The sequence below is a fragment of the Rhinoderma darwinii genome, chromosome 2, assembly GCF_050947455.1.
Source record: "Rhinoderma darwinii isolate aRhiDar2 chromosome 2, aRhiDar2.hap1, whole genome shotgun sequence".
Lineage (NCBI taxonomy): Eukaryota > Metazoa > Chordata > Amphibia > Anura > Rhinodermatidae > Rhinoderma > Rhinoderma darwinii.
In genome coordinates, this window is record NC_134688.1 from 193,736,860 (window position 1) to 193,761,728 (window position 24,869).

Here is a 24,869-nt window from a genome sequence, read left to right on the forward strand (position 1 = left end):
ACCCACAAATGTAATGCTCCAGATTCTCAACTAGCTCAAAGGAAGGTCAGTTTTATAGCTCCTCTAAACAGCAAAACTGTTTACAGCGGTGCTAACATAATTGCACAAGGGTTTTCAAGTGTTTTCTAATCATCCATTAGCCTTCTAACACAGTTAGCAAATACAATGTACCATTAGAACACCGGAGTGATGGTTGCTGGAAATGGGCCTCTATACACCTATGTAGATATTGCATTAAAAACCAGACGTTTGCAGCTAGAATAGTCATTTAGCACATTTACAATGTACAGAGTGTATGTAATGTCGGGGTAGGGAGACAGACAGGTGAGCCCTAATCTACCCGCCACTCAGTCCCTGCCTACTTGCAACGACCCGCCCTAGGCGACGGGGTACAACTGGGCGACGGTCCCTACACTCAATAGGTGCACGACAGACAAACAGACAAGGGTACAAAGAAGCCGGGGAAATGGGGAAGTTGCCCACGGGAACACCGTGAGCAACAAGCGAGGTGAACGAGCCGAGTCAAACCAGGAGATGAGCGAGGTACAAAAACGCAGAGCAGAAGAGAGGTCAGTAAAGCCAAGGTCAAATACAAGCAGAGGGTCAGTAGTTCAAGAAGCTGCAGCAGGGCCAGGAAACCAGCTGAGAAGAATCACAAGCAAAGGAGGAACAGGAAAGGCAGGTATAAATAGACAGAGGGCGGGAGCTAGCTCCGTCTGGCCAGGCTGTGATAGGCTCTCCCACTCCTAAGCCTGCCATTCTGGGTGGTGGAAGATGGAGTCAGTCTCACAGACATAGAAGCAGGTGCAGACTGATTACCTATGGGCGTTGACACAGAAGCTGTGTCTGGCAGATCCTTTACAGTGTATTTCTGATTCATTTAATGTTATCTTCATTGAAATAAACTGTGCTTTTCTTTCATAAATAAGGAAATTTCTAAGTGACCCTAAACTTTTGAACGGTAGTGTATATATGTACTTTTACTTCTCAATGATTTAGAATATCATCAAAAAGTTAATTTATTTCAGTATTTAAATTAAAAAAGTGAAACTCATATTATATAGATTAATTACACACAGAGTGATCTATTTCCAGCATTTTTTTCTTTTAATGTTGAAGATTATGGCTAACAGTTAATGAAAACCCAAAATTTAGTGTCTCTGAAAATTTTAATATTAAATAAGCCCAATTTAAAAATGATTTTTAATACCGAAATGTAGGCCTACTGAAAAGCATGTACAGTATATGCACTCAATACTTGGTCGGGGTTCCTTCTGCATGAATTACTGCATCAATCCGGCGTGGCATGGAGGCGATCAGCCTGTGGCACTGCTGAGGTGTTATTAATGCGGCGTAATCAAAAATAGATATTGGGATGCACTCCTCAATCAATTGGCGTGGTGCTAGTAAGGTAGGGACGAGAATCCCACAATATTGGAAATATATAACCCCAGCACACACAGAGGTACGCAAAAGATCCAGATGCAAACAAATTTAAGTTTTATTGCAACGCGGCGTGGCATGGAGGCGATCAGCCTGTGGCACTGCTGAGGTGTTATCAAGGCGGCGTGGCATGGAGGCGATCAGCCTGTGGCACTGCTGAGGTGTTATAGAAGCCCAGGTTGTATGATAGCGGCCTTCAGCTCGTCTGCATTGTTGGGTCTGGGGTCTCATCTTCCTCTTGACAATACGCTATAGATTCTTTATGGGCTTTAGGTCAGACGAGTTTGCTGGCCAATCAAGCACAGTGATACTGTGGTTATTAAACCAGGTATTGGTACTTTTGGCAGTGTGGGCAGGTACCAAGTCCTGCTGTAAAATGAAATCAGCATCTCCATAAAGCTTGTCCGCAGAGGGAAGCATGAAGTGCCCTCGAAAATTTCCTGGTAAAGGCTGCGCTGACTCTGGACTTGATATAACACAGTGGACCAACACCAGCAGTGTCTAATTTTCTGAGACACTAAATTTTGGGTTTTCATTAACTGTGAGGCTGGGTTCACACACCCTATTTTACGGACGTAATTCGGGCGTTTTAACCTCGAATTACGTCCGAAAATACGGCTCCAAAGCGCCGACAAACATCTGCCCATTCATTTGAATGGGTTTTATGATGTACTGTGCCGACGGTCATTTTTTTTACGCGCTGCTGTCAAAACACGGCACGTAAAAAAGACGCCCGCATCAAAGAAGTGTCTGTCACTTCTTGGGACGTAATTGGAGCCGTTTTCCATTGACTCCATAGAAAAACAGCTTCAATTACGTCCGTAATGGACGCTGCGAAATACGCCTGCACATGCCATTACGTCTGAAATTCAAGAGCTGTTTTCTCATGAAAACAGCGCCATAATTTCAGATGTAAATGCAGTTATCGTGTGCACATACCCTTAGCCATAATCATCAATATTAGTGTGAACAGGCCTAATAACGCTGAAATCAGCCTCTCAGTGAGGGCAGCAAAAAGGTGGTGACAGATGCCCTTTGATAGCGAGCCGAGCAACCCCCACAGAAGTTAAATCTTCTGCCCCTCAGTGCTTGGTTTGCCACATTTTCCACTCAAAAATTTGTGGCCAGGTTTGGGGTGTATTTACACATGCCAGTATTGATGGATTTTAGGGAATTGCTATGGTAATTAAATTATGATATTGTGTTGAAATTATTAAAAAAAAATTGAAAACATTATTACCAGTGAAGGCTGTCAGTATAAATTGTCTAAGAAATAGACACATTATTATCCATGGCTTATTTTCTGTCCCATGAACCCAAACGTGTTATTGCGGTCCGATTAATTTCTATGGGCCTATGCACACGACCGTGGTTTCCACGGTCTGTGCATTACCCGGGAGCCAGGACCGTAAAAAGATAGGGCATGTCTTATTACGGTTGAATTTTGCGGTCCGGGCTCATTGAAATTAATGTACACGGCTATGTGCGCAACCCATGATTTGCGGGCGGCCCGCGGATGACACTCTGAGGTTGTCCGGGCCGCAAATCACGGCCCGTGCACACCCCTACGGTCGTGTACATGAGGCCTAAGACTTGGCTTCACGGTGATGTATCACAGCCAAGAATCACTCAAGTGCTTTGACGCTAGAACGCAGTACGATATCGTGTTTAATGTAAGTTTATAACGGTCACATATTAGTTCTTGCGCAATTATCGCAATTCCCATGTCATTTCCCTCATCATAGAGTTGCATAACAATTCACTATTTTCGCTTTGTAAATATTTTTTTTTCACTCAAAAACAGGTCTCCTCCTCTTAATCCCAAAAATTGCATGTCAATAGTGATTTTATGAATGAGATTTTATGCAATGCGTTATCGCATAAAACTGCGCACATTGCATGTGATATATCGCGTGGAGCCCAGGCCTAATACACAAACCGAACTTATAGGAAAAACAACTACAACACTGTAATAATAGACGATTTAGCTTTTCTTGTTGCTTACCTGTTTTACAGCATAAAGTAATCTTCCGTAACAATACACCATCACAAGAATTGGGATGACCAAGCAAAAGATAAAAAGGCAGATGATGTAAGAAACTGATTCTGCAGACTCGGAGGTCCAGCGCACTGAACAGCTGGTGCCTGCGCCCTCCTTCCCATAGCTACTCCATCCAATTAGAGGTGGCACGGTCCATATCAGGGAGTAAATCCAGGAGCTTGCCACAGCAAGCAGAGCTTTTGTAAACTTTGGCCCTCCTTTGTTGTATAAGGTCAGAGTGGTGTAACGTTCATATGACAGTATGGCCAGTGAGATGAGCGACACAATACCTGCAAAAAGTACAAGATTTATTAAACATCATATAAACACATGCAAACAATACTCTTTGTTATTAACAGAATACATTTATGTGTCTTCGTGTCCGGGTATATTGTATTAAATTAGTTGTCCAGTATTATCTATATGCTTAACCATTGTATAATTAACAGTTATAAAACTTTTCAATATACTTTATATACTGTTTAATCATTTTCTTATCATTATCAAGATCTCTGCTTCTGTTAGTGAATGGAAACTTTCATGTTTACATCAATAACATGAAACCTCTCCTGATCACACTTTGCTCCCTGCTGATGGCTTCTTACAAATATACAGTATCTAAGCAATTCTCGGTGAGCTAAACACAGCACAAATCTCTCTCTTGTCATAACTCCAGGCCGATAGCCCTCATCTACACTGATACATTGTAACAAACTGTGTAAGACTAGAGCTTTCCGTTCACTGAAAGTAAATAAAGATCTTGGAAATGGTGATAAATGGTGAGGAATTTATACAAACACGTTAAGATGTTGCTTTACTTTTTGCATTATACAGAGATTAAGCAGTTCGAATTAATTTTTTGTTGCATTTTAACAGCCTGTTTGAAAGGTCAGATCTCCTATGCCACCTTATGCGAGGGCAGCATTTATTAGTGGAGAAGACGCCAAGCTCGAGGATATACAATGTTTTTCCCTTGCACAGCTTCTGGCCATCTGCTGTGCAGGGAAATATAACACAGTTCATTCACTTAAATGGAGTTCCCTATACAGCGGGAGGCCACTGTGCATGAAAAAAGCCAAAGGAGTTTCTGTCTGTTTGTTGCCAGGATTAACAGGGATTAGAAATTGGACTCCCGCCAACAATATGCCATAACGTTATATGATATAAATATGCTTTAAGGGGGTATTCCGTTCTCCACAAATAAATGTCATACTTTGTATAATGAAAAGTTATACAATTTTTCAATATAATTTCTGTATCAATTCCTTACTTTTTCAATATTTCTATTTGCTGTAATTTAACTCCTTCCCGACATCTGCCGTATCCATAGAACGAGCGTAACGAGCGGTAGCCCGCTCATTTAACCCATTACATACTGCGGCCAATAGCAACCGTGGCATCCAAGCCGTTAGAAAGAGGAGGTCGCCCCCCTCTGACGTTCCAAAAAACATTTTCCCCCAAAAGCAATGTAAAAAAATAATTAACATATGTACTTGGTATCGCCGCATACGTAAATGTCTGAACTATTTCCAAAATAATGGAGGAATCTCTTTTTTTTCCCCATTCATAAAGTGTTTTTTTTCCAGTTTCCCAGTACATTATATGGTACATTAAATGGTGCCGTAAAAAAATATCTCGTCCCACAAAAAACTATGTTCTCTATATGTGCATCAATGCCCCTTTTGATGCACTTTATGTTATTATTTGCCTTGGCAGCAGATGTCTGACACTGGTTGCTACAGTTAAGTTTACGGTGAACTAAAATTGTCCTATCTGAAGGTACAGTAAATTTTTCTTGGTGGTGTAAATAGTAATGGGGTGACAAGCTTCTTCCATCAAATGTCTCTGTTCTTCGAGGGCCAACTTGATGGCCAGGAGTTGACAGTCCCTGATGCCATCATTTTTCTTTGCTGCGGATAAGGCTTTGGAGGAAAACCCACAGGAAAGGGTTTTACCGTTATCTGCTTTTGGAGAACTGCTCCAACTCCCACTGATAAATCGTCCAATTCCAGAACAAAAGATTTGTTAGCATCCGGTCTTTTGAGAAAAGAGGCAAAGGAGAAGGCTTGTTTTAGGACTCATGCACACGAACGTAAAAACGACCGTAATTACTAGCCATAATTACGGCCCACAATTATGGGCCCATAGACTTCTGTTGGCCACGGGTACCTTCCCATATGCTTACGGGAAGGTGCCCGTGCCGTTGAAAAATATGGAACATGTCCTATTTCAGGCTGTAATAACAGCACGGGCAGGCCCATAGAAGTCTATGGGGCTCCCGTAATTACGGGTGGCTACGTGTGTGCACCCATAATTACGGGAGCGTTGCTAGGCGACGTCAGGGGATAGTCACTGTCCAGGGTGCTGAAAGAGTTAACTGATCGGCAGTAACTCTTTCAGCACCCGGGACAGTGACTACCGCTGGAGTTAATAGTATTAAAAGTTAACTTACCTGCTTCTTCCTCCAGTCCGGCCTCCCGGGTTGACGTTTCATCCCATGTGACCGCTGCAGCCAATCACAGGCTGCAGCGGTCACATGGACTGCTGCATCATCCAGGGAGGTTGGACTGGATGTCAAAAGAGGGACGCGTCACCAAAACAATGGTACGTATGAACTTCTTTTACTTTCAATCGCTGGGGAAACTCTGCCCGAAAGGGCTGCCCCTTCTCTCTGTCCAGCACTGATAGAGAGAAGGGGCTGCCGATTAGTGCAGAGAAAACGGGTTAAAAAATACGGATGGAATACTGGTGACACCGGACCCGTATTTACGGGCACGGGTCCGTAAATACTGGTGGAATACGGGTTGAATATGTGTGACAAAAGACCCAGTATTTACGTGAGGAAAGAAATACGTTCGTGTGCATGAGGCCTTAGTCTGAGGAAAGCTGAATTAGCTTCAGGAGTCCAATCTTTAGCATTAACACACTTTTTAGTAAGAGCAGAGTTGAAGGCCACCAAACAAGAAAACTAAGGAAAGAATTGCCCATAATAATTGTGACCAGCAGAGCTACGTGCTTTGTTTGACAGATCTAGTAGGATTCACTTATAGACGCCAGCTCAGCTCATACCCTGCACTGCAGGCAGTATGACATTAGTACTGCTGTTTGCAATCCAGGATCAGATTTATTCTACTGACCAGAATCCATCCAGCAGCCTGTTATTTCTTACTGTGTGACTGCAGAACTACCTTTTTACAGAGCACCGCCTATTAAAGAGGCTCTGTCACCAGATTTTGCAACCCCTATCTCCTATTGCAGCAGATCGGCGCTGCAATGGAGATAAGAGTAACGTTTTTGTTTTTTTTAAAACGAGCATTTTTGGCCAAGTTATGGCCATTTTTATATTTATGTAAATGAGGCTTTCTAAAGTACAACTGGGCGTGTATTGTGTGTATGTACATCTGGGCGTGTATTGTGTGTGTTACATCTGCAAAATCTGGTGACAGAGCCTCTTTAAGTAAGAGTGGTATCTTGTTGCACTCTCGGACTACAGTAAACCGAGGCCAAGGTAATTCAGTCTGACCTGAGAGTCACTCGACGTTACTGTCAGCGACACAGCTCTCACTCTGCAGCACACCGCACCTGAAATTCAAGCGGTGCCAGCAGAATTAGTGTGATCCTACGTGGCTATTACCAATTCTCAGAAATCTCAGATATTTCCCTCAGAAATTTCACATGGGGACAAGAGGTCCAATGTAGAAAATGTCTACAACACAATTAGTTTGAGAACAAATCTTCTCTTAGGGCCTGTTCACATCAGCGTCATCTTTATATTTATGGGTTCCGTTAGACCTTTCCATCAGAGGAACCCTTGAACGGAAAGGCAAACGAAAACCATAGCTTCCGTTTGCATTACCATTGATTTCAATGGTAATGCTTCCATTGCAAATACTTTTCATTTGTTTCTGTTCCGTAAGGTTTCCGTGTTTTTGTAGCGGAAACAATAGCATAGTCAACTGCAATATTATTTCTCGGGAAAAAAATGGAAACCTTGAAGAACTGAAAAAAATGGAAACCATTTGCAACGGAAGCATTACCATTGAAATCAATGGTAATGCAAACGGAAGCTATGGTTTCCGTTTGCATTTCCGTTCATGGGTTCTGCCAACAGAAAGGTCTAACGAAACCCATAAACGGAAGGGTGACACTGATGTGAACACAATTTTAGAGCATCATCTTCTTACAAAAATGTAAATATTTTTTTCTTATACTTCTATATAGGTTACGTTTTAATACACTCATCACTTTGCGGTTTCCCTTACCTCTATATCCCCTTCCCTTTTGATTCATTATGCACTGGACACTGGCTGTACCAATGAGAACCAAGTACTGAACACTTAACACCTAGCACTGGTTGCTGGCTGTACCACTTATCCCCATGTACTGGTCGCTGGCAGGGCCGCCATCAGGGGGGTATTAGGGGTACTGGTGTGAGGGGCCCGGCCAAACCTAATTGAAAGGGGGGCCCGGCAACTGCCGCGACATTCTTTTGGTAGGAAAAAACGGGACCCTGCAATGGGGCCCGTTTTTTTCACCAAAAGAATGTCGTGAGCTGCTGCTGCTGCGGGCCCCCTCCCCTCGTCATGGGGGGCCGTCAAACAGTCCGCCCGCGCACCCGATCGCGCGCACAAGGAAGCTCCCGCGCGTGCGCACTCGCGAGCGCACACCTACGAACGCCCGCACTCGAGACCGCCTGCGCGCGCACCCGCGACCGCCCGCGCGACGGCCCGCGCGACCGCCCACGCGCGCACCTGCGACCCTCCTGGAGCCTGGCTGGAGGTGAAGGACTGGACGTCTGGACCGAAGACCTCGCCTGGAAGACATCGCCGGAAGAGGACTGGAGTGGGAGCAGCTCTTCTGACACAGTGAGTAAATTATCTCAAAGTGCTGATCATGTATGGCCCTGTTCACACAGTATTTTGCAGGCAAAAAAAAATCTGCCCACACTATCTTGCCGCGTTTTTTTGCTGCGTTTTTTGCCCGCGGCGATTGAGGACAGCAGACAAAAAACGCAGCGAAAAATGCATTTTCTGCCCCCCATTGATTTCGATGGGAGGTCAGAGGCGGAACCGCGGCAAGAAAGGACGTGCTGCTTTTTCTTTTTTCCGCGACTGGCTCCCATTGATTTCAGATTAAATCAATGGGAGGCGGTTTTGGAAGTTGTTTGGTGCTGATTCTGACGCAGTGTCCGAGTCAATATCAAGGCCCAAAAACTCTGTGAACTGGGCCTTATTGTTAGGGCTTATTCAGACGAACGTGTAATACATCCGTGCACTTACGCAACCGTATAAACTATGAATGAAAACAGAAAAGCACCACGTGCTACAAACATACAAACAGAGTGTCATAATGATGGCGGCTGCGCGAAAATCACGCAGCCGCGCATCATACGCTGCTGACACACGGAGCTGTTATGGACCTTTTACATGCGCAAAATGCCACGTTTTTGCGCACGCAAAAAGCACACGCTTGTGTAAATCCAGCCTTAGGGTAGGAACACACTAGGCATGAACGCTGCGGATTTTATGCAACACATTTTATTGTGGAAAATCCGCAGCGTATCACAGTCGTAGCAGAGTGGATGAGATTAGAACAAATCTCATTCACACGCTGCAAAAATAATGGACCTGCAGTGTGGCTTTTGGCTTTTTAAGCCGCAGCGTGTCAATTTATTCTGTGGAATCGCTGCTCCTCTGTTGCAGAAATGCTGCGGTTCTGCCGCAAAAATCACAAAAGAGAAAAAAAAAAGGTACTTTTTTAAATTGATAAAGTTTAGACTTGCCCCGGCCGTAGTTTAGGTGACGCGATCCTCTATTCTTAGCGCAGCCCGGCCTCCTGTCATGACGTTTCATCCCATGTGACTGCTGCAGCGGTCACATGGTCTACAGCGTCATCCCAGGAGGTGGGGCTACGTTCAGAAGAGAGAGATGCGTCACTTAAACTACGGCCGGGGCAAGTCTAAACTTTTTTTCCCCTACAGGATTCCCGCAGCGGACATGCCTCCCGAAACCTGCGCCACTATTTGGTGCGGTTTTGCTTGCAGAATTCCCTGCGTCTACCGGGGCGGATAAGCTGTGTAGTTTTACTCAGCATATCCGCCTAGTGTGTCCCTTATGATGTCGCTCCTGGAGCTGCTGCCTGTCTCTAAATAGGCAGTTGGTCCAGTAGAATTTGGAATTATTTTTTTTTGTGAACCAGCTTAAAAAAATACAAAACTTTTGTGTTAGGGCCTGTTCACATCACCGTTCGCTTCTGTTCCGGGGTTCCGTCTGAGGTTTCTGTCGGGTGAACCCCGCAACGGAAAGTGAAAGTGACAGCACAGCTTCCGTTTCAGTCACCATTGATCTCAATGGTGACGGAAACATCGCTAATTGTTTCCGTTCGTCACCATTCCGGCTGGTTTTCGGACGGAATCAATATCGCAGTCGACTGCGCTAATGGTGACGGAAACGGAAGCTGTGCTGTCACTTTCACTTTCCGTTGCGGGGTTCACCCGACAGAAACCTCAGACGGAACCCCGGAACGGAAGCGAACGGTGATGTGAACAGGCCCTAACACAAAAGTTTTGTATTTTTTTAAGCTGGTTCACAAAAAAAAATAATTCCAAATTCTACTGAACCAACTGCCTATTTAGAGACCGTCAGCAGCTCCAGGAGCGACATCATAAGGGACACACTAGGCGGATATGCTGAGTAAAACTACACAGCTTATCCGCCCCGGTAGCCGCAGGGAATTCTGCCAGCAAAACCGCACCAAATAGTGGCGCAGGTTTCGTGAGGCATGTCCGCTGCGGGAATCCTGCAGGGAAAAAAAACTTTCGACTTGCCCCGGCCGTAGTTTAGGGCGACGCGTCTCTCTCTTCTGAACGTAGCCCCGCCTCCTGGGATGACGCTGTAGACCATGTGACCGCAGCAGCAGTCACATGGTATGAAACGTCATGACAGGAGGCCGAGTTGCGCTAAGAATAGAGGATCGCGTCACCAGGACTACGGCCGGGGCAAGTCTAGACTTTTTTATAAATTTTAAAAAGTGCCTTTTTTTTTTCTCATTTGTGATTTTTGCGGCAGAACCGCAGCATTTCCGCAACAGAGGAGCAGCGATTCCACAGAATAAATTGACACGCTGCGGCTTAAAAAGCCACACTGCAGGTCCATTTTTTTTTGCAGCGTGTGGATGAGATTTGTTCACATCTCATCCACTCGGCTGCGACTGTAATACGCTGCGGATTGTCCACAATAAAATGTGTTGCATAAAATCCGCAGTGTTCATGCCTTGTGTGTTCCTACCCTAAGGCCGGATTTACACGAGCGTGTGCTTTTTGCGTGCGCAAAAACGTGGCATTTTGCGCATTCAAAAGGTCCATAACAGCTCCGTGTGTCAGCAGCGTATGATGCGCGGCTGCGTGATTTTCGCGCAGCCGCCATCATTATGACACTCTGTGTGTATGTTTGTAGCACGTGGTGCTTTTCTGTTTTCATTCATAGTTCATACGGCTGCGGAAGTGCTGGGCGTGATTTTCACGCACCCATTGACTTCAATGGGTGCGTGATGCGCGAACAATGCACAAATATCGGACATGTTGTCAGTTTTACGCAGCGGACACACGCTGCGTGAAAATCACTGACAGTCTGCACGACCCCATAGAGTAACACAGGTCCGTGCGAGGCGCGTGAAAATCACGCACGTTGCACGGACGTATTACACGTTCGTCTGAATAAGCCCTAACAATAAGGCCCAGTTCACAGAGTTTTTGGGCCTTGATATTGACTCGGACGCTGCGTCAGAATCAGCACCAAACAACTTCCAAAACCGATTAAATCAATGGGAGCCAGTTGCGGAAAAAAGAAAAAGCATCACGTCCTTTCTTGCCGCGGTTCCGCCTCTGACCTCCCATCGAAATCAATGGGAGGCAGAAAATGCATTTTTCGCTGCGTTTTCTGTCTCCTGTCCTCAATCGCCGCGGGCAACAAACGCGGCAAGATAGTGTGGGCAGGTCAAAATCTGCCTCAAAATTCGGTGCACGGTTCCAGGCGGTCGTCGGTGCGCATGCGCGGGAGTTTGCGTGTGCGCGCGATCGGTCGCACGGGCGGCTGTGTTTGACGGCCCCCATGCCACCCAGGGCCGATATCAGGGGGGGTATTAGGGGTACTGATGTGAGAGGCCCGGCCAAACCTAATTGAAAGGGGGGCCCGCAGCTCATGACATTCTTTTGGTGAAAAAAACGGGCCCCATTGCAGGGGCCTGTTTTTTTTCTACCAAAGGCAAGTCGCAGCAGTTTGCCGGGCCCCCCTTTCAATTAGGTTTGGCCGGGCCTCTCACATCAGTACCCCTAATACCCCCCCTGACGGCGGCCCTGGGTACCATGATATAGTGCTGGACGGAACACCGTTAACAGGCGGTGCCATGGTAGGGGGGCCCAGAAAATTTTGCTGTAGGGGGCCCTGAAATTCCTGATGGCGGCCCTGGTCGCTGGTTTTACCACTTATCACCAAGTTCAGCAATTGCTCATGAAGCAATTCCCTAGTCTAGGAATTAAAGGAACCACAAACTAGAGAATGACTATAAAATGCAATTTAGCAATTTATTGTATCTGTATAAGTTAGGTCACGCTCAGTGAACGTAGTATTAAGAAAAGTCATGGTTTAATACCCCCATTATTGTCCTGCTAAGGGAAACACATTTTACAATACATTGTATAATGAAGCTGTGGGAGGACTAAAACTGATCTAGGCTAATACCAAAAATATTCAGCATATTCCGTAATTGTTTACACTGGTCTAGCTTGTGTGTGTGTGCGCAGCTTTGTTTATTGCTATGTATTTTAACCCAAACTACTCCCCTACCAAACATTGGAAGTGTTATTTTATGTTTTTTTAGGCATAAAAACACGACCAGCTCTTAGCCTGTAAATACCCACGGCAGCTTTTCTACCACGACATCTGTCAAAAATTTTACTTGGCTGAAATTTGATGTTTACATTGTAATTATTCAGTAGCAAAAACGTTCCCAGCCTGAGGCACGGCTGTATGCAAAATTTTGACCAAATTTAGAAATAGAGCTATACATTTAGTGTATTAGTAAATATCAAGTAAAGGTTTTCTTAGGCTCTCTCATAGAAAGTCGTTGTGTGCCAAAACATGCTAAAGAGGGATTAAATTAGTAGGGAAAAAATAATCAAGCAACCATAAGATCCTTTCCTACGTTTGATTCAAATTGTAATAATAATAATAATAATAATAAAAAATACTATTTCCTATAGTCTTTAACCCCTTAACGACATGCCACGTACAGGGACATGGCAGCCGTTAAGAAGAAGTATGGAGCAGGCTCACAAGCTGAGCTCGCTCCATACTTAACGGGTGACGGCTGTGTAATACAGCCGACACCTCACTGCAACGGGCGGAATCAAAGATCACTTTGATTCCGCCAATTTAACCCCTTAGATGCTGTGGTCAATAAAACAGTTATGGCTCTCAGAATATGGCGACACAAAACAATATTTATTTTTATAAAAGTAGTAAAACATAATAAAAATACAAATTTGTTATTGCTGTAATCATATCAACCCGTAGAATAAAGGGAGCATGTAGTTTTTACTGCCTGATGGACACCGTAAAAAAAAAAAATCAAAAAACAAAATGGCATGATCTCAGTTTTTTGCCCATTTCACCCCGCCAAAAAGTTTTTTCAGTTACCCATCATGTGGTTCATTAAATGGTGCCATGAAAAACTACAACTTGTCCAGCAAAAAATAAGCTCCCATACGGCTATTTTGCCGAAAAATGTAAAGTTTTGGCTTTTAAAATGCGTGGACGAAAAATCGAAAATTAAAAAACAATTGGCCGTGTCCTTAACCCCTTCCCCCTGCTTGCATTCCTAATGACCAAGCAATTTTTATCATTTTTCCATCAATTTTTATCATTTTTCCATCGTCACATTCGAAGAGCTCTAACTTTTTTATTTTTGCGTCGACATAGCTGTATAAGGTCTTTTTTTTTGCAGGACAAGTTGTATTTTTTAATAGCACCATTTTGGGGTACATATTATTTATTGATTAACGTTTATTAACTTTTTTGGGGGGGGGGGCAGAAAAAAAACTGAAATTTCGCCACACTTTTTTGCATCTTAAATCTACGCCGTTTAACGTGTGGTATAAATAACACAATAACTTTATTCAGCGGGTTGTTATGATTGCAACAATACCAAATTTATATAGATTTTGTATGTTTTACTACTTTTACACAGTAAAAACACTTTTTTTCAAAATTATTTGTTTTTGTGTCTCTATATTTGAAGAGCCATAACTTTTTTATTGTTCCGCCGATGCAGTTTTATGAGGGCTTCGTTTTTGCGGGATGACTTGTAGTTTTTATTGGTACCATTTTGGAGTACATGCGACTTTTTGATCACTTTTTATCACATTTGTTTTAAGTCAGGATTCACAGAAAACAAACATTTTTCCATTGTTTTTTTATTTTATATTTTTACAGCGTTCACCGTGCGGGTTAAATAATTTAATAGCTTTATAGTCGGGGTCGTTACGGACGCAGTGATACCAAATATGTGTAACGTTTTTGCTTTATTTTGTTTTTTTTTAATAGTAAAGCAGTTTGTAAGGGGAAAAAGTGGGTTTGTCATTTTGTTTTTTACATTTTTTTTATTAACTTTATTAAACTTTTTTTTTTACTAGTCCCACTAGGGGACTTCACTATGCGATCATCCGATCGCTTTTATAATACACTGCAATACTTCTGTATTGCAGTGTATTACTGCCTGTCAGTTTAAAACGGACAGGCATCTGCTAGGTCATGCCTCAGGCATGACCTAGCAGGCATTTACTACAGGCAGACCTGGGGGCCTTTATTAGGCCCCAGTGCTGCCATCGGAGACACAGACACTGGGCAATCTTATCTCCGGGTGCCGGCGGGATGAGAGGGAGCTCCCTCCCTCTCTCCAAAATAACTCAGATGCGGCGCTCGCTATTGAGCGCCGAATCTGAGGGGTTAAATGGGTGAGATCGATTCTGATATCGATATCACCCGTTCGAGCAGGGATGCCCCTAGCCCTCAGATACCTCTGGCAGCTGAGAGCAGGGATATTTGACAGCTCCCTGCTCTGTTTATTTATTCTGATGCAGCGCCGTAAAAAGGCTTATGTATCAGAATAAAGCCCATTAGTGGACGCTGTGAAAAGGCGTATTGGCGGTCACTAACGGGTTAAGGGGTTTTCCCAGAATCATAAATTATTAACTATACACAGAATAGGTAATCATTTTCTGATCGCTGGGGGCCCCACTGCTGGGACCACCACTAATCATGAGAACAGGGGTCCCGAGCTCGACCGCAGAGAGGATGACACGCTCTGTTGAACTATGTATCCAAGCTTACCACAAGGCAGGCTTAGATACAGGACCCCAGCAGACAGTAATCCTATACAGTATAAGATTACTGTCTGCTGGGGTCCTGTATCTAAGCCTGCCTTTTGGTAAGCTTAGATACATAGTTCAACAGACAGTATCACACATGGGCCCTGTATCTAAGCCCATGTGTGATCTCTGTGTTGGACCATGTACCTAAGCTTACCACAAGGCAGGCTTAGATACAGGACCCCAGCAGACAGTAATTTTATACAGAATAAGATTACTGTCTGCTGGGGTCCTGTATCTAAGCCTGCCTTGTGGTAAGCTTAGATGCATAGTTCAAGAGACAGTATCACAGATGGGCCCTGTATCTAAGCCCATGTGTGATCTGTGTGTTGGACCCTGTATCTAAGCTTACCACAAGGCAGGCTTAGATACAGGACCCCAGCATGCAGTAACGATGTTACACTTACCCAGCTTTTCGGTGCAACGGATCTCCCGACACCATCCAGCGTGACCACTGCGCTCGGGAAGGAGAGTAAGTATGTGTGTTTACTATAGTAACAGAGGCCTGTGTCTTTTATGACATAAGCCCCAGTTTCTATAGTAAATTTCTATAGCGTGGCAGGGGCTGCGGCCCGGTGACAATCGCAACCGCTGAGACCCCTATATCGGCATTCGCCCCGGGGACCCGGGGCATCAGGCCAAAGATCCGGGGCTTGGGCCCCGGAGGGCTGGTGCTAGCGATACCCCGGCCCTTTAGCCCTTTTAAGATCAAGGCCTTCAGATGCCTGAATGTCCACAGCAACATTTCACCATTTTAAGTAATGCAGCGTTTTGCGTGCGCAAAAGGCACTTAACAGCTCTGTGTGTCATGATCATATGGTGCGCGGCTGCGTGCTTTTCGCGCAGTCACCATCATTATGACACTTTGTTTGTATGTTTGTAAACAGAAAAGCACGTGGTGCTTTTCTGTTTTCATTCGTACTTTCCCCTGCTGATGCGCGAATCACGTGCTTCCGTGTGGTGCGCGTGATTTTCACGCACCCATTGACTTCAATGGGTGCGTGATGCGCGAAATACGCACAAAGAACGTACATGTCGTGAGTTTTACGCAGCAGCCTCATGCTGCGTAAAAATCACGGACTGTCTGCACGGGCCCATAGACTAACATAGGTCCGTGCGAGGCGCGTGAAAATCACACGCGTTGCACGGACGTATTTTACGTTCGTCTGAATAAGCCCTAAGGGTGAATTTTTTTTTCGTTTTTTGGGAAATAGATGCTTCCTCTGTGTGTTAGCAAAACAAAACACTATTTTTAAATTTTGTTATGTTTTATATAGGGGAAATGGGAAAAATAAGGGAGAAAATGCTAATTTCCTTCTTTTTTCCTTTTGTAATTTTATGTTTTTGGTCAAAACAGGCAATTTTTTTCTACAAAATAATCACTGCTATCTCCCGTGTATTATGGTATAAAATAAATGCACTCTGTCCAACCTACATCATTGCTGTAACACTCGAGAACACAGGTCTCTTTTTTTTTTTCTAGCATGCCTTCGGCGATTAGGTGGTATGTGGAATCTGTAGAATATAATATATATATATATATATATATATATATATATATATATATATATATATATATATATATATATATATATATAGACAAATCAAGGGTAGGAGCAGCACTGTGATTCCTTGCCTGTTAAGGCTGGTGCTCAGCATTCAAACAAGGAGTGACCTCTCCCTGCACAAACGTGTATCCAAAAAAGAGAGAAAGAAGCAGCACTCAAAAAAACTCTGGTTTATTCATCCAGCATCCACTGCAACGTTGAAGGCTATGAAGGCTTTTTCTGATAGATGTTTTTCTAAGTTTCCAGTTTTAGAAAGAGCTAGCTGTGGAAGAGACGGGCGAGGTCCCCAGTCACTAGTACATCACAGACTTTTGCCATTTTCCAAGCCTTGTTATTGTTTAAAGGGACAATAACTTTTAAAACAATGTGTTATAATCTTATAATATACCTGATATCTTGCAACTTTGCAATTTACTTTCTTAAAAAAAAATTATTTTGCAAAGTCTATATAAAGTTACTACCACTAGGTGTCTCCCTTCCCGCAATCTGCTGCCCACCCCTGGTTGAACATTCCGTCTCTAGTTAGGGCTCATCCACCTGCTGCGGAATTGGCAAGTTTTTTCCGTCCGGAATTTCAGACTATACACTCGGATTATATACAGTTATATAATCAATATGGGCTTAAAGTGCAGACTCTCAGCTTTAATTTGAGGGTATTCACATCCTATTTTGAGGAAGGGTTTAGGAATTACAGCTCTTTAATATGATAAAGAGCAAAAAACCACGGCGCCACTTGGTGTCGATCAAAGGAGATGGAGGTGTGAAATAGAGGAGATATATATGCTCACCGTGAGGTTAGGAGAGTTCAACGGAGGGGTCCACGGGATAGCTGCTGCCGGATCCGAGCCGGTTACCGAGGTGACCGCTTGGGTACGAGAGATGCAGGTAAAAACAAATAGGATATATGTTGGCGCTGCTGCTTAGTGTGGACAAGGTACAGATCCAGAAGATCAGTTTTGAGTTTTATAAACTGTTTAATTGCAACGCGTTTCAACGCCGAACTGGCGTTTTCATCAGGCATCCTGATGAAAACGCCAGTTCGGCGTTGAAACGCGTTGCAATTAAACAGTTTATAAAACTCAAAACTGATCTTCTGGATCTGTACCTTGTCCACACTAAGCAGCAGCGCCAACATAGATCCTATTTGTTTTTACCTGCAGCTCTTTAATATGTAGCTGCCTCTTTTTCAAGGGACCAAAGGTAATTGGACAATTATCTCAAAAGCTATTTAATGGGCTGCATGGGCTATTCCCTCGTTTATCCATCATCAATTAAGCAGGTAAAAGGTCTGGAGTTGATTCCAGGTGTGGCATTTGCATTTGGAAGCTGTTGCTGTGAACCCACAACATGAGGTCAAAGGAGCCCTCAATGCAAGAGAAACAGACAATCGTTAGGCTGAAAAAAATTAATAAATCCAACAGAGACAAAGCACAAATGTTAGGAGCGGCCAAATCAACAGTTTGGTACATTCTTGAAAAAAAAGAGTGCACTGGTGATCTCGTGAACTCCAAAAGGCCTGGACGTCCATGGAAGAAAACAGTGGTGGATGATCACAGAATCCTTTCCTTGTTGAAGAAAACCCCCTTCACAACATCTACCTAAGTGAAGAACACTCTCCTGGAAGTAGGTGTATCAGTATCTAAGTCTACCATAAAGAGAAGACTTCATGAGCAAATACAGAGGGTTCAACACAAGGTGCAAACCATTAATCAGCCTCAAAAATAGAAAGGCCAGATTAGACTTTGCCAAACAACATGTAAAGAAGCCAGCCCAGTTCTGGAACAGCATTCTTTGGACAGATGAAACTAAGATCAACCTGTACCAGAATGATGGGAGGAAGAAAGTTTGGAGAAGGCTTGGAACGGCTCATGATCCAAAGCACACCACATCCTCTGTAAAACATGGTGGAGGCAGTGTGATGGCATGGGCATGCATGGCTATTAAACCCTTCCCTCTCCAGGACATACTATTCTGTCATGGTAAGCACATCGATCGCGTTCCATGACGGAATAGTAAGTCGCGGGAGGAACGGCCATTTCGGTCGTCCTCCTGACACACACAGGAGCATGTGACAACTACTGTCTCGTACAGCTCATTCTGCGGGGACCGATCGTGGTATCCCCGCTGATTAGTCCATTAGAAGCCGTGTTCAATAGCTATTGCGGCTTCTTAGGGGTTAAACCACAATCGACGGCCCGCTACATGATAGCGGGCAGTGATGGTTGCTATGGCAACCGGAGGCCTAATAATGGCCTTTGGCTATGCCATCTACGGAAGCCTAGTGGGTCTTGACAAAGTCAGGACCTACTATGCTTTCTGTTAGTGAGTAGCTGACAGCTCTAATACGCTGCACTACGAATTGCGATCATGTCCTCTTGCCTTCAAGTCCCTTAGTGGGACAAAGTAAAAAAGTAAAAAAAAAGTTGTGTAAAAAAGAAAAGTTTTAAAAGTAATAAAAAGTAAAAATCCCCCTTTTTCCCTTATCAGTCCTTTATTATTAAAAAATAAATAAACTATACATAACGGCCTGAACTACAAAAGTATTTCGTTATTTAGCCCACACGGCGAACGCCATAAAAGAAAATAATAAACCATATCCGAATCACAATTTTTTTGGTCACTTCACCTCCCAAAAAATTGAATAAAAAGAGATCAAAAAGTTGCAAGTACCTAAAAATGGTTCTGATCGAAACTACAGTTCATTATGCAATAAAAAAAGAAGTCCACAGTCACACAGCTTTCTTGATGGAAAAATAAAAAAGTTATGGCTCTTAGAATAGGGCAACACAAAAAGTAAATTAATTTTTATAAAAAGTATTTTATTGTGCAAACGCCATAAGACATAAAAAAAAAACTATAACCATATTGTATCGCCGTCATCGTATTGCCCCGCAAAATAAAGTGAATATGTAATTTATAGCCCACTGTGAACGCTGTAAAAATGGCACAAACACAATAGTAGAATTGCTGTTTTTTAGTCACCATGCCTCTTAAAAGTAGAATAAAAACTGATCAAAAAGTCGCATGCACCCCATGAAAACTACAATGAATTCTTCAAGGGGTCTAGTTTCCAAAATGGGGTCATTTTTAAGGGGTTTCCCCTGTACTGGTACCTCAGAAGCTCTGCAAATGCGAAAAGGCGCTCAGGGCCTGTTCACATCAGCGTTGACTTTCCGTTGGGTGAACCCCGCAACGGAAAGTCAAACTGAAACCACAGCTTCCGTTTCCGTCACCATTGATATCAATGGTGACGGAAACATTGCTAATGGTTTCCGTTTGTCATCATTCTGGCAGGTTTTAGGTTTTCCAACGGAATCAATAGCGCAGTCGACTCCGCTATTGATTCCGTCGTTAAAACGGAAACCTGTCAGGTCAGGTGACTGGACTTGACCGCTCCCGGGCCAGCATCGACACCAGTGAGAACGCAGCTGCAATACTCCTGCCTTCTTCTGACGGTGAGTGACCTCAAAAGCAGAGCGGAGAGTGGCAGCAGTAGGGCCGGCTACCTCTACCGCTTTCCGCTCTGGCGGCAATGTGGCACAAAGTACAAGGGGGTTGTGTGGCACTATGTATAAGGGGGAGGGGGGTTGTGTGGCACTATGTACAAGGGGGAGGGGGGTTGTGTGGCACTATGTACTAGGGGTAGGGGGTTGTGTTGGGCTATGTACAAAAGGGGGGCTGTGTGTGGCGCTATCTACAGAGGGGCTGTGTGTGGAGCTATCTACTGGGGGACTGTGTGTGGAGCTATCTACATGGGGGCTGTGTGTGGAGCTATCTACAGGGGGGCTGTGTGTGGAGCTATCTACGGAGGGGGCTGTGTGTGGAGCTATCTACAGGGGGCTGTGTGTGGAGCAATCCACAAGGGATCTCATGTGGATGATTTTTCCATTGACCGGTAGCAGAGTTACACAACTGGGAAAAAAAATCCCCATCATGTAACTCTGCTACCTGTCAATTGAAATGTCATCCACCACAGGGTCTCCCTCTTGACTTTCATTGTTCTCAGCATTTAGGTTTGTCCTGCAGCTGCCGTGATGAGCAAATGTTATATCCAAGATAGGAAAAATAACACAAAGACGATATAACCTGAAATAAAATATCTGTGATATCCAGACAGTCTAGAAATCCGCAGTGAGAATGTGCGCTTGTTATTTGAAGAAGGATCCGGCCGTGATTTGATGTGTTTAGGCGGGATATTGGGCATGGTTAGAGGGCGTGGCTTAAAATGTCCCTCTTTTCCAAATTCAAAAGTTGGGAGGAATGCTGTAAATGTTTATTTGGATACAGAAACACATATCTGCACTTATGTTTTCCTCCTTGCTATATAGCTTCAGTCACCCAGGCACTCACTTTCCTTCACACATGCATATATACACATTAGACATATACACTGCAGGTGTATATTAGGCAGCAAGTGAATAGTTACTTCTTGTCGTTGATGTGATGGAAGCAGGAAATATGGGCAAGCGTAATAATCTGAGCGACTTTGACAAGGGACAAATTGTGATCGCTAGACTACTGTCCGATCATCTCCAAAACTATAGGTCTTGTGTAATGTCCGTGGCTGCGGGCCGTCAGCTCCAACCTCCCCCTGACAGCCACAGCCACGAGTCGGCAAGCGCTGGCCCCAGCCTCCTCCTCAGGAGACGCCAGCGCTCGCGTCCACTCACCTCAGCCGGATCCCGTAGGGTGCGCGCGCACGCTCATGCCTGCTCTTAAAGGGGCGGCGCGCAACGGACATTCTGATGACCCTTGACTCGTGAGTACTCTGGACTATAAGAGGGGTCCAGCCCCCTGCTTCTATGCCTGAGCGTTGTTGTTGTTCCTTGTAGTTTGTCTATGTGAAGGCCTCCTAGTGTGTTCCAGTTCCTGTACGTGTTCCAGTTCCTGTTCCTTGCATTTCCATACCACCCTGACTAGTACTGTGTTGTGCCAAAGTCGTGTCGTGCTGTTCCACGTCTGACCTGCTTCACCTCGCCTGACGTCTACCTGCTGCCTAATCCTAGCCGAGCCTGCCTTGCTACTGTCCGAGCTGCCACAGGTACCCTATACGAACTATAGACATTGTCCTGCACCCTGTTGGCCAGCTGCCTTACCGCCAAGGCGGGACGGTCCAGTGGGTCCACAGACCGTTCGTGATAGTACGCTCAGTCCATGAACCCCGCTGGTCGATTCAAGACTATGACGACGTCACAGGAGATGCGAGCGGATATGCTGGACCTCCGGTCTCGACAGGACCAACTCCTCCAGGCGTTGAACATTCTTGCATGTCGGCAGGAGGCACAAGCTGCCGTTCCTCCTACTACAACTCCCGGCAATATTGATCCTTAGACTACACCTCCTGGCAGTATTGACACACGTGTTTCTTTGCCACTTCCTGACCGCTATGATGGAGAAGCAAGTACCTGTCGTGGTTTTCTTAATCAATGCCAGATCCATTTTTGTCTGTATGCTAGGACATTTTCGTCTGATGGTGCCAGGTTCGCTTTTATCATCTCTCTCCTCACTGGCAAGGCTCTTGCATGGGCGAACCCTATCTGGGAGAGACAGGGACCAGAGACTCGTGACTTCCCTGCCTTCGGCCGGACTTTTCGCATGGTGTTTGAGGAGCCTGGACGGGTCTCATCTGCAGCGGCATCTTTGATTAACCTACGCCAAGGTGACACCTCCGTGAGTGAGTACGCCATCCACTTCCGCACCCTGGCGGGAGAGCTGTTATGGGACAATGAGGCTCTGGTGGCTGCATTCTGGCATGGACTATCTTCCAGATTTACGGACGAACTTGCCACTCGGGATCTGCCGTCTACCCTGGATGACCTCATTCTTCTGTCTGCCTGGATTGTTATACGAATCCGTGAACGCCTCCAAGAGGTTAGACGGGAGGGAGCCCTTCCTACTTTGGTCCCTACTTTGCAGCAACCCCTGCTGCCCTCAGATGTCGATCCTCCTAAGGAGTCGGTAATAATTGATCAGTATAAGTTATCTACCCAGGAGACACAACACAGACGAACATCTGGACTTTGTCTTTATTGCGGTCTCGGTTGCCATCTTGTGCGCCTGTGCCCCCAAAGAACCCAAAAGCTAGGGTTGCTAGGAGTGACAACCTTGGGTAAAGATGGACTTCCGTCTAAATTGTCCATACCTGTGACCATAGTGTACGGTGAGAGAACGCATCAGGTCTCTGCGTATCTGGACTCTGGATCCGCTGCTAATTTTATCCGCAGAGATCTGGTGGACCTTGTGCAATTGCCCACCACCCCTCTGGAGAGGCCGTTGACAGTTTCCTCAGTGAATGGACTACCTCTGCCAGACCCAGTTATAGCTGTGACCAAGCCGGTGAGGCTCCAAGTGGGAGCCCTTCACTCTGAACTTCTGTCTTTCTTTGTTCTGTCCAAAGCTGTTAACCCTGTGTTGCTGGGCCTGCCTTGGCTCCGACTGCATGCCCCAGTCCTGGACTAGAATTCTGGAGAGATTCTCCAGTGGGGCCCTGAGTGTCAAGGTTGTTGCCTGGTGCGGATTCATTCGGCGCTGCCTTCGCTGCCTAGGTCTTTGGCAGGATTGCCGAGTCATTATGCTGCTTTTTTGGACCTCTTCAGCAAGAGAGAGGTGGAGACATTTCCCCCACATCGGGCGTATGTCTGCCCTAGTGAACTGGCTCCTGGTGCATTCCTTCCCCGTGGTTGGGTATATCCTCTCTCCTTGCCAGAGACTCTGTCCATGTCCGCCTATGTGAAAGAGAGCTTGGAAAGGGGCTTCATACGAAAGTCTTCCTCCCCGGCAGGGGCCGGGTTCTTCTTTGTCAAAAAGAAAGATGGCTCTCTCCGTCCTTGCATCGACTACCGTGGTATCAACCAGATCACGGTGAAGAATAAATATCCGTTGCCACTGACCTCTTAACTATTTGATCGTATACGGGTGCAAAAAAAAATTCTAAACTAGACCTGCGTGGGGCTTACAACCTAGTCGGGATTCGCCAGGGTGATGAATAGAAGACTGCATTTAACACCCGTGATGGACACTATGATTATCTAGTAATATCCTTCGGCCTGTGTAATGCTCCCGCGATCTTCCAGAATTTTGTGAATTACATTTTCCGTGACCTCCTCTATGTTTGTGTTGTAGTCTACCTTGATGACATCTTGATTTTTTCTCCAGATCCTATGACGCACCAGAGACATGTCCGTCAGGTTCTGCTACGGTTAAGGGAGAATCGTCTATACGCCAAGTTGGAGAAGTGCGTGTTTGACAAGGATGCTCTGCCCTTCCTGGGCTACATCGTCTCGAATCGAGGTCTCGAGATGGATCCTGAAAAGGTAAAGTCTGTCCTGGAGTGGCCACGCCCTCAAGGCTTGAGGGCCATACAGCCCTTTTCGGGATTCGCTAATTTTTACAGGCAGTTTATTCCGAACTTCTCCTCACTGACTTCTCCCATCTCTAACCTTACTAAGAAAGGTATGAACTCCAAGGTGTGGACTCCAGAGGCAGAGTCTGCATTCAATAGCCTGAAGAGTGCCTTCATGTCAGCCTCTATCCTCCGCTGGGGACACTCCTCTAGACTGGCAGGTCACGCGAGGTTATGTAACACCCGGGATTTGATTGCTCGTCATTTCTGGTGGCCCACACTGCCCAAGGATATTGTGGACTTCGTTTCTTCCTGTGCTGTATGTGCAGCCAACAAGGCCACCCACTCCAGACCTACTGGTCTGCTCCAGCCATTGCCTGTGCCCAATGCTCCATGGCAGCATATAGCTATGGACTTTATCACGGACCTGCCTCTCCCTGCTGGATGCAGTGCGGTCTGGGTGGTGGTGGACCGATTTTCAAAGATGGCCCACTTTGTTACTCTGACCGGTCTTTCTTCTGCTCCTCAGTTGGCCAAATTGTTTATCCAACACACCTTCCGCCTGCACGGCTTGACGGAGCATATTGTGTCTGATTGGGGGGTTCAGTTTACCTCGAAGTTCTGGAGAGCCATCTGCGGACTTCTTGGCGTGAAGTTGGACTTTTCCTCAGCCTACCATCCTCAGTCTAATGGTCAGGTAGAGAGGATCAACCAGATTTTGGAGAACTACCTACGCCACTTCATCTCGAAGCAGCATGATTACTGGGTGCAGCTGCTTCCGTGGGCAGAGTCCTCCTACAATAATCACACCAGCGAGTCTACTAGGATTACACCGTTCTGCATTGTCTACGGCAGGCACCCACGAATTCCTCTCCCGGTACCTGATACTTCCAAGGTACCTGCAGCTGACTCCACGTTTAGAGACTTTTTGCAGATCTGGGAGCAGACTCGTTCCTCCATCCTAATGGCAGTGGACCGCATGAAACGGAAGGCTGACACAAGGAGAAGAGAGCCTCCTCGGTTTCTTCCTGGCACGAAGGTCTGGCTGTC

The 24,869-nt window shown here is 45.3% G+C and overlaps 1 protein-coding gene across 1 annotated transcript in view; it reads right to left on the bottom strand.

Annotated features, from left to right (window-relative positions):
- LOC142742671 (pinopsin-like) overlaps window positions 1–24,869 on the bottom strand; it is a 303,151-nt gene that overhangs the window by 67,161 nt on the left and 211,121 nt on the right. Inside the window, exon 3 of the mRNA XM_075852674.1 lies at window positions 3,449–3,774. Within this exon, the coding sequence (XP_075708789.1) occupies window positions 3,449–3,774 (326 nt within the window). The remainder of the gene's footprint in view (window positions 1–3,448; window positions 3,775–24,869) is intronic.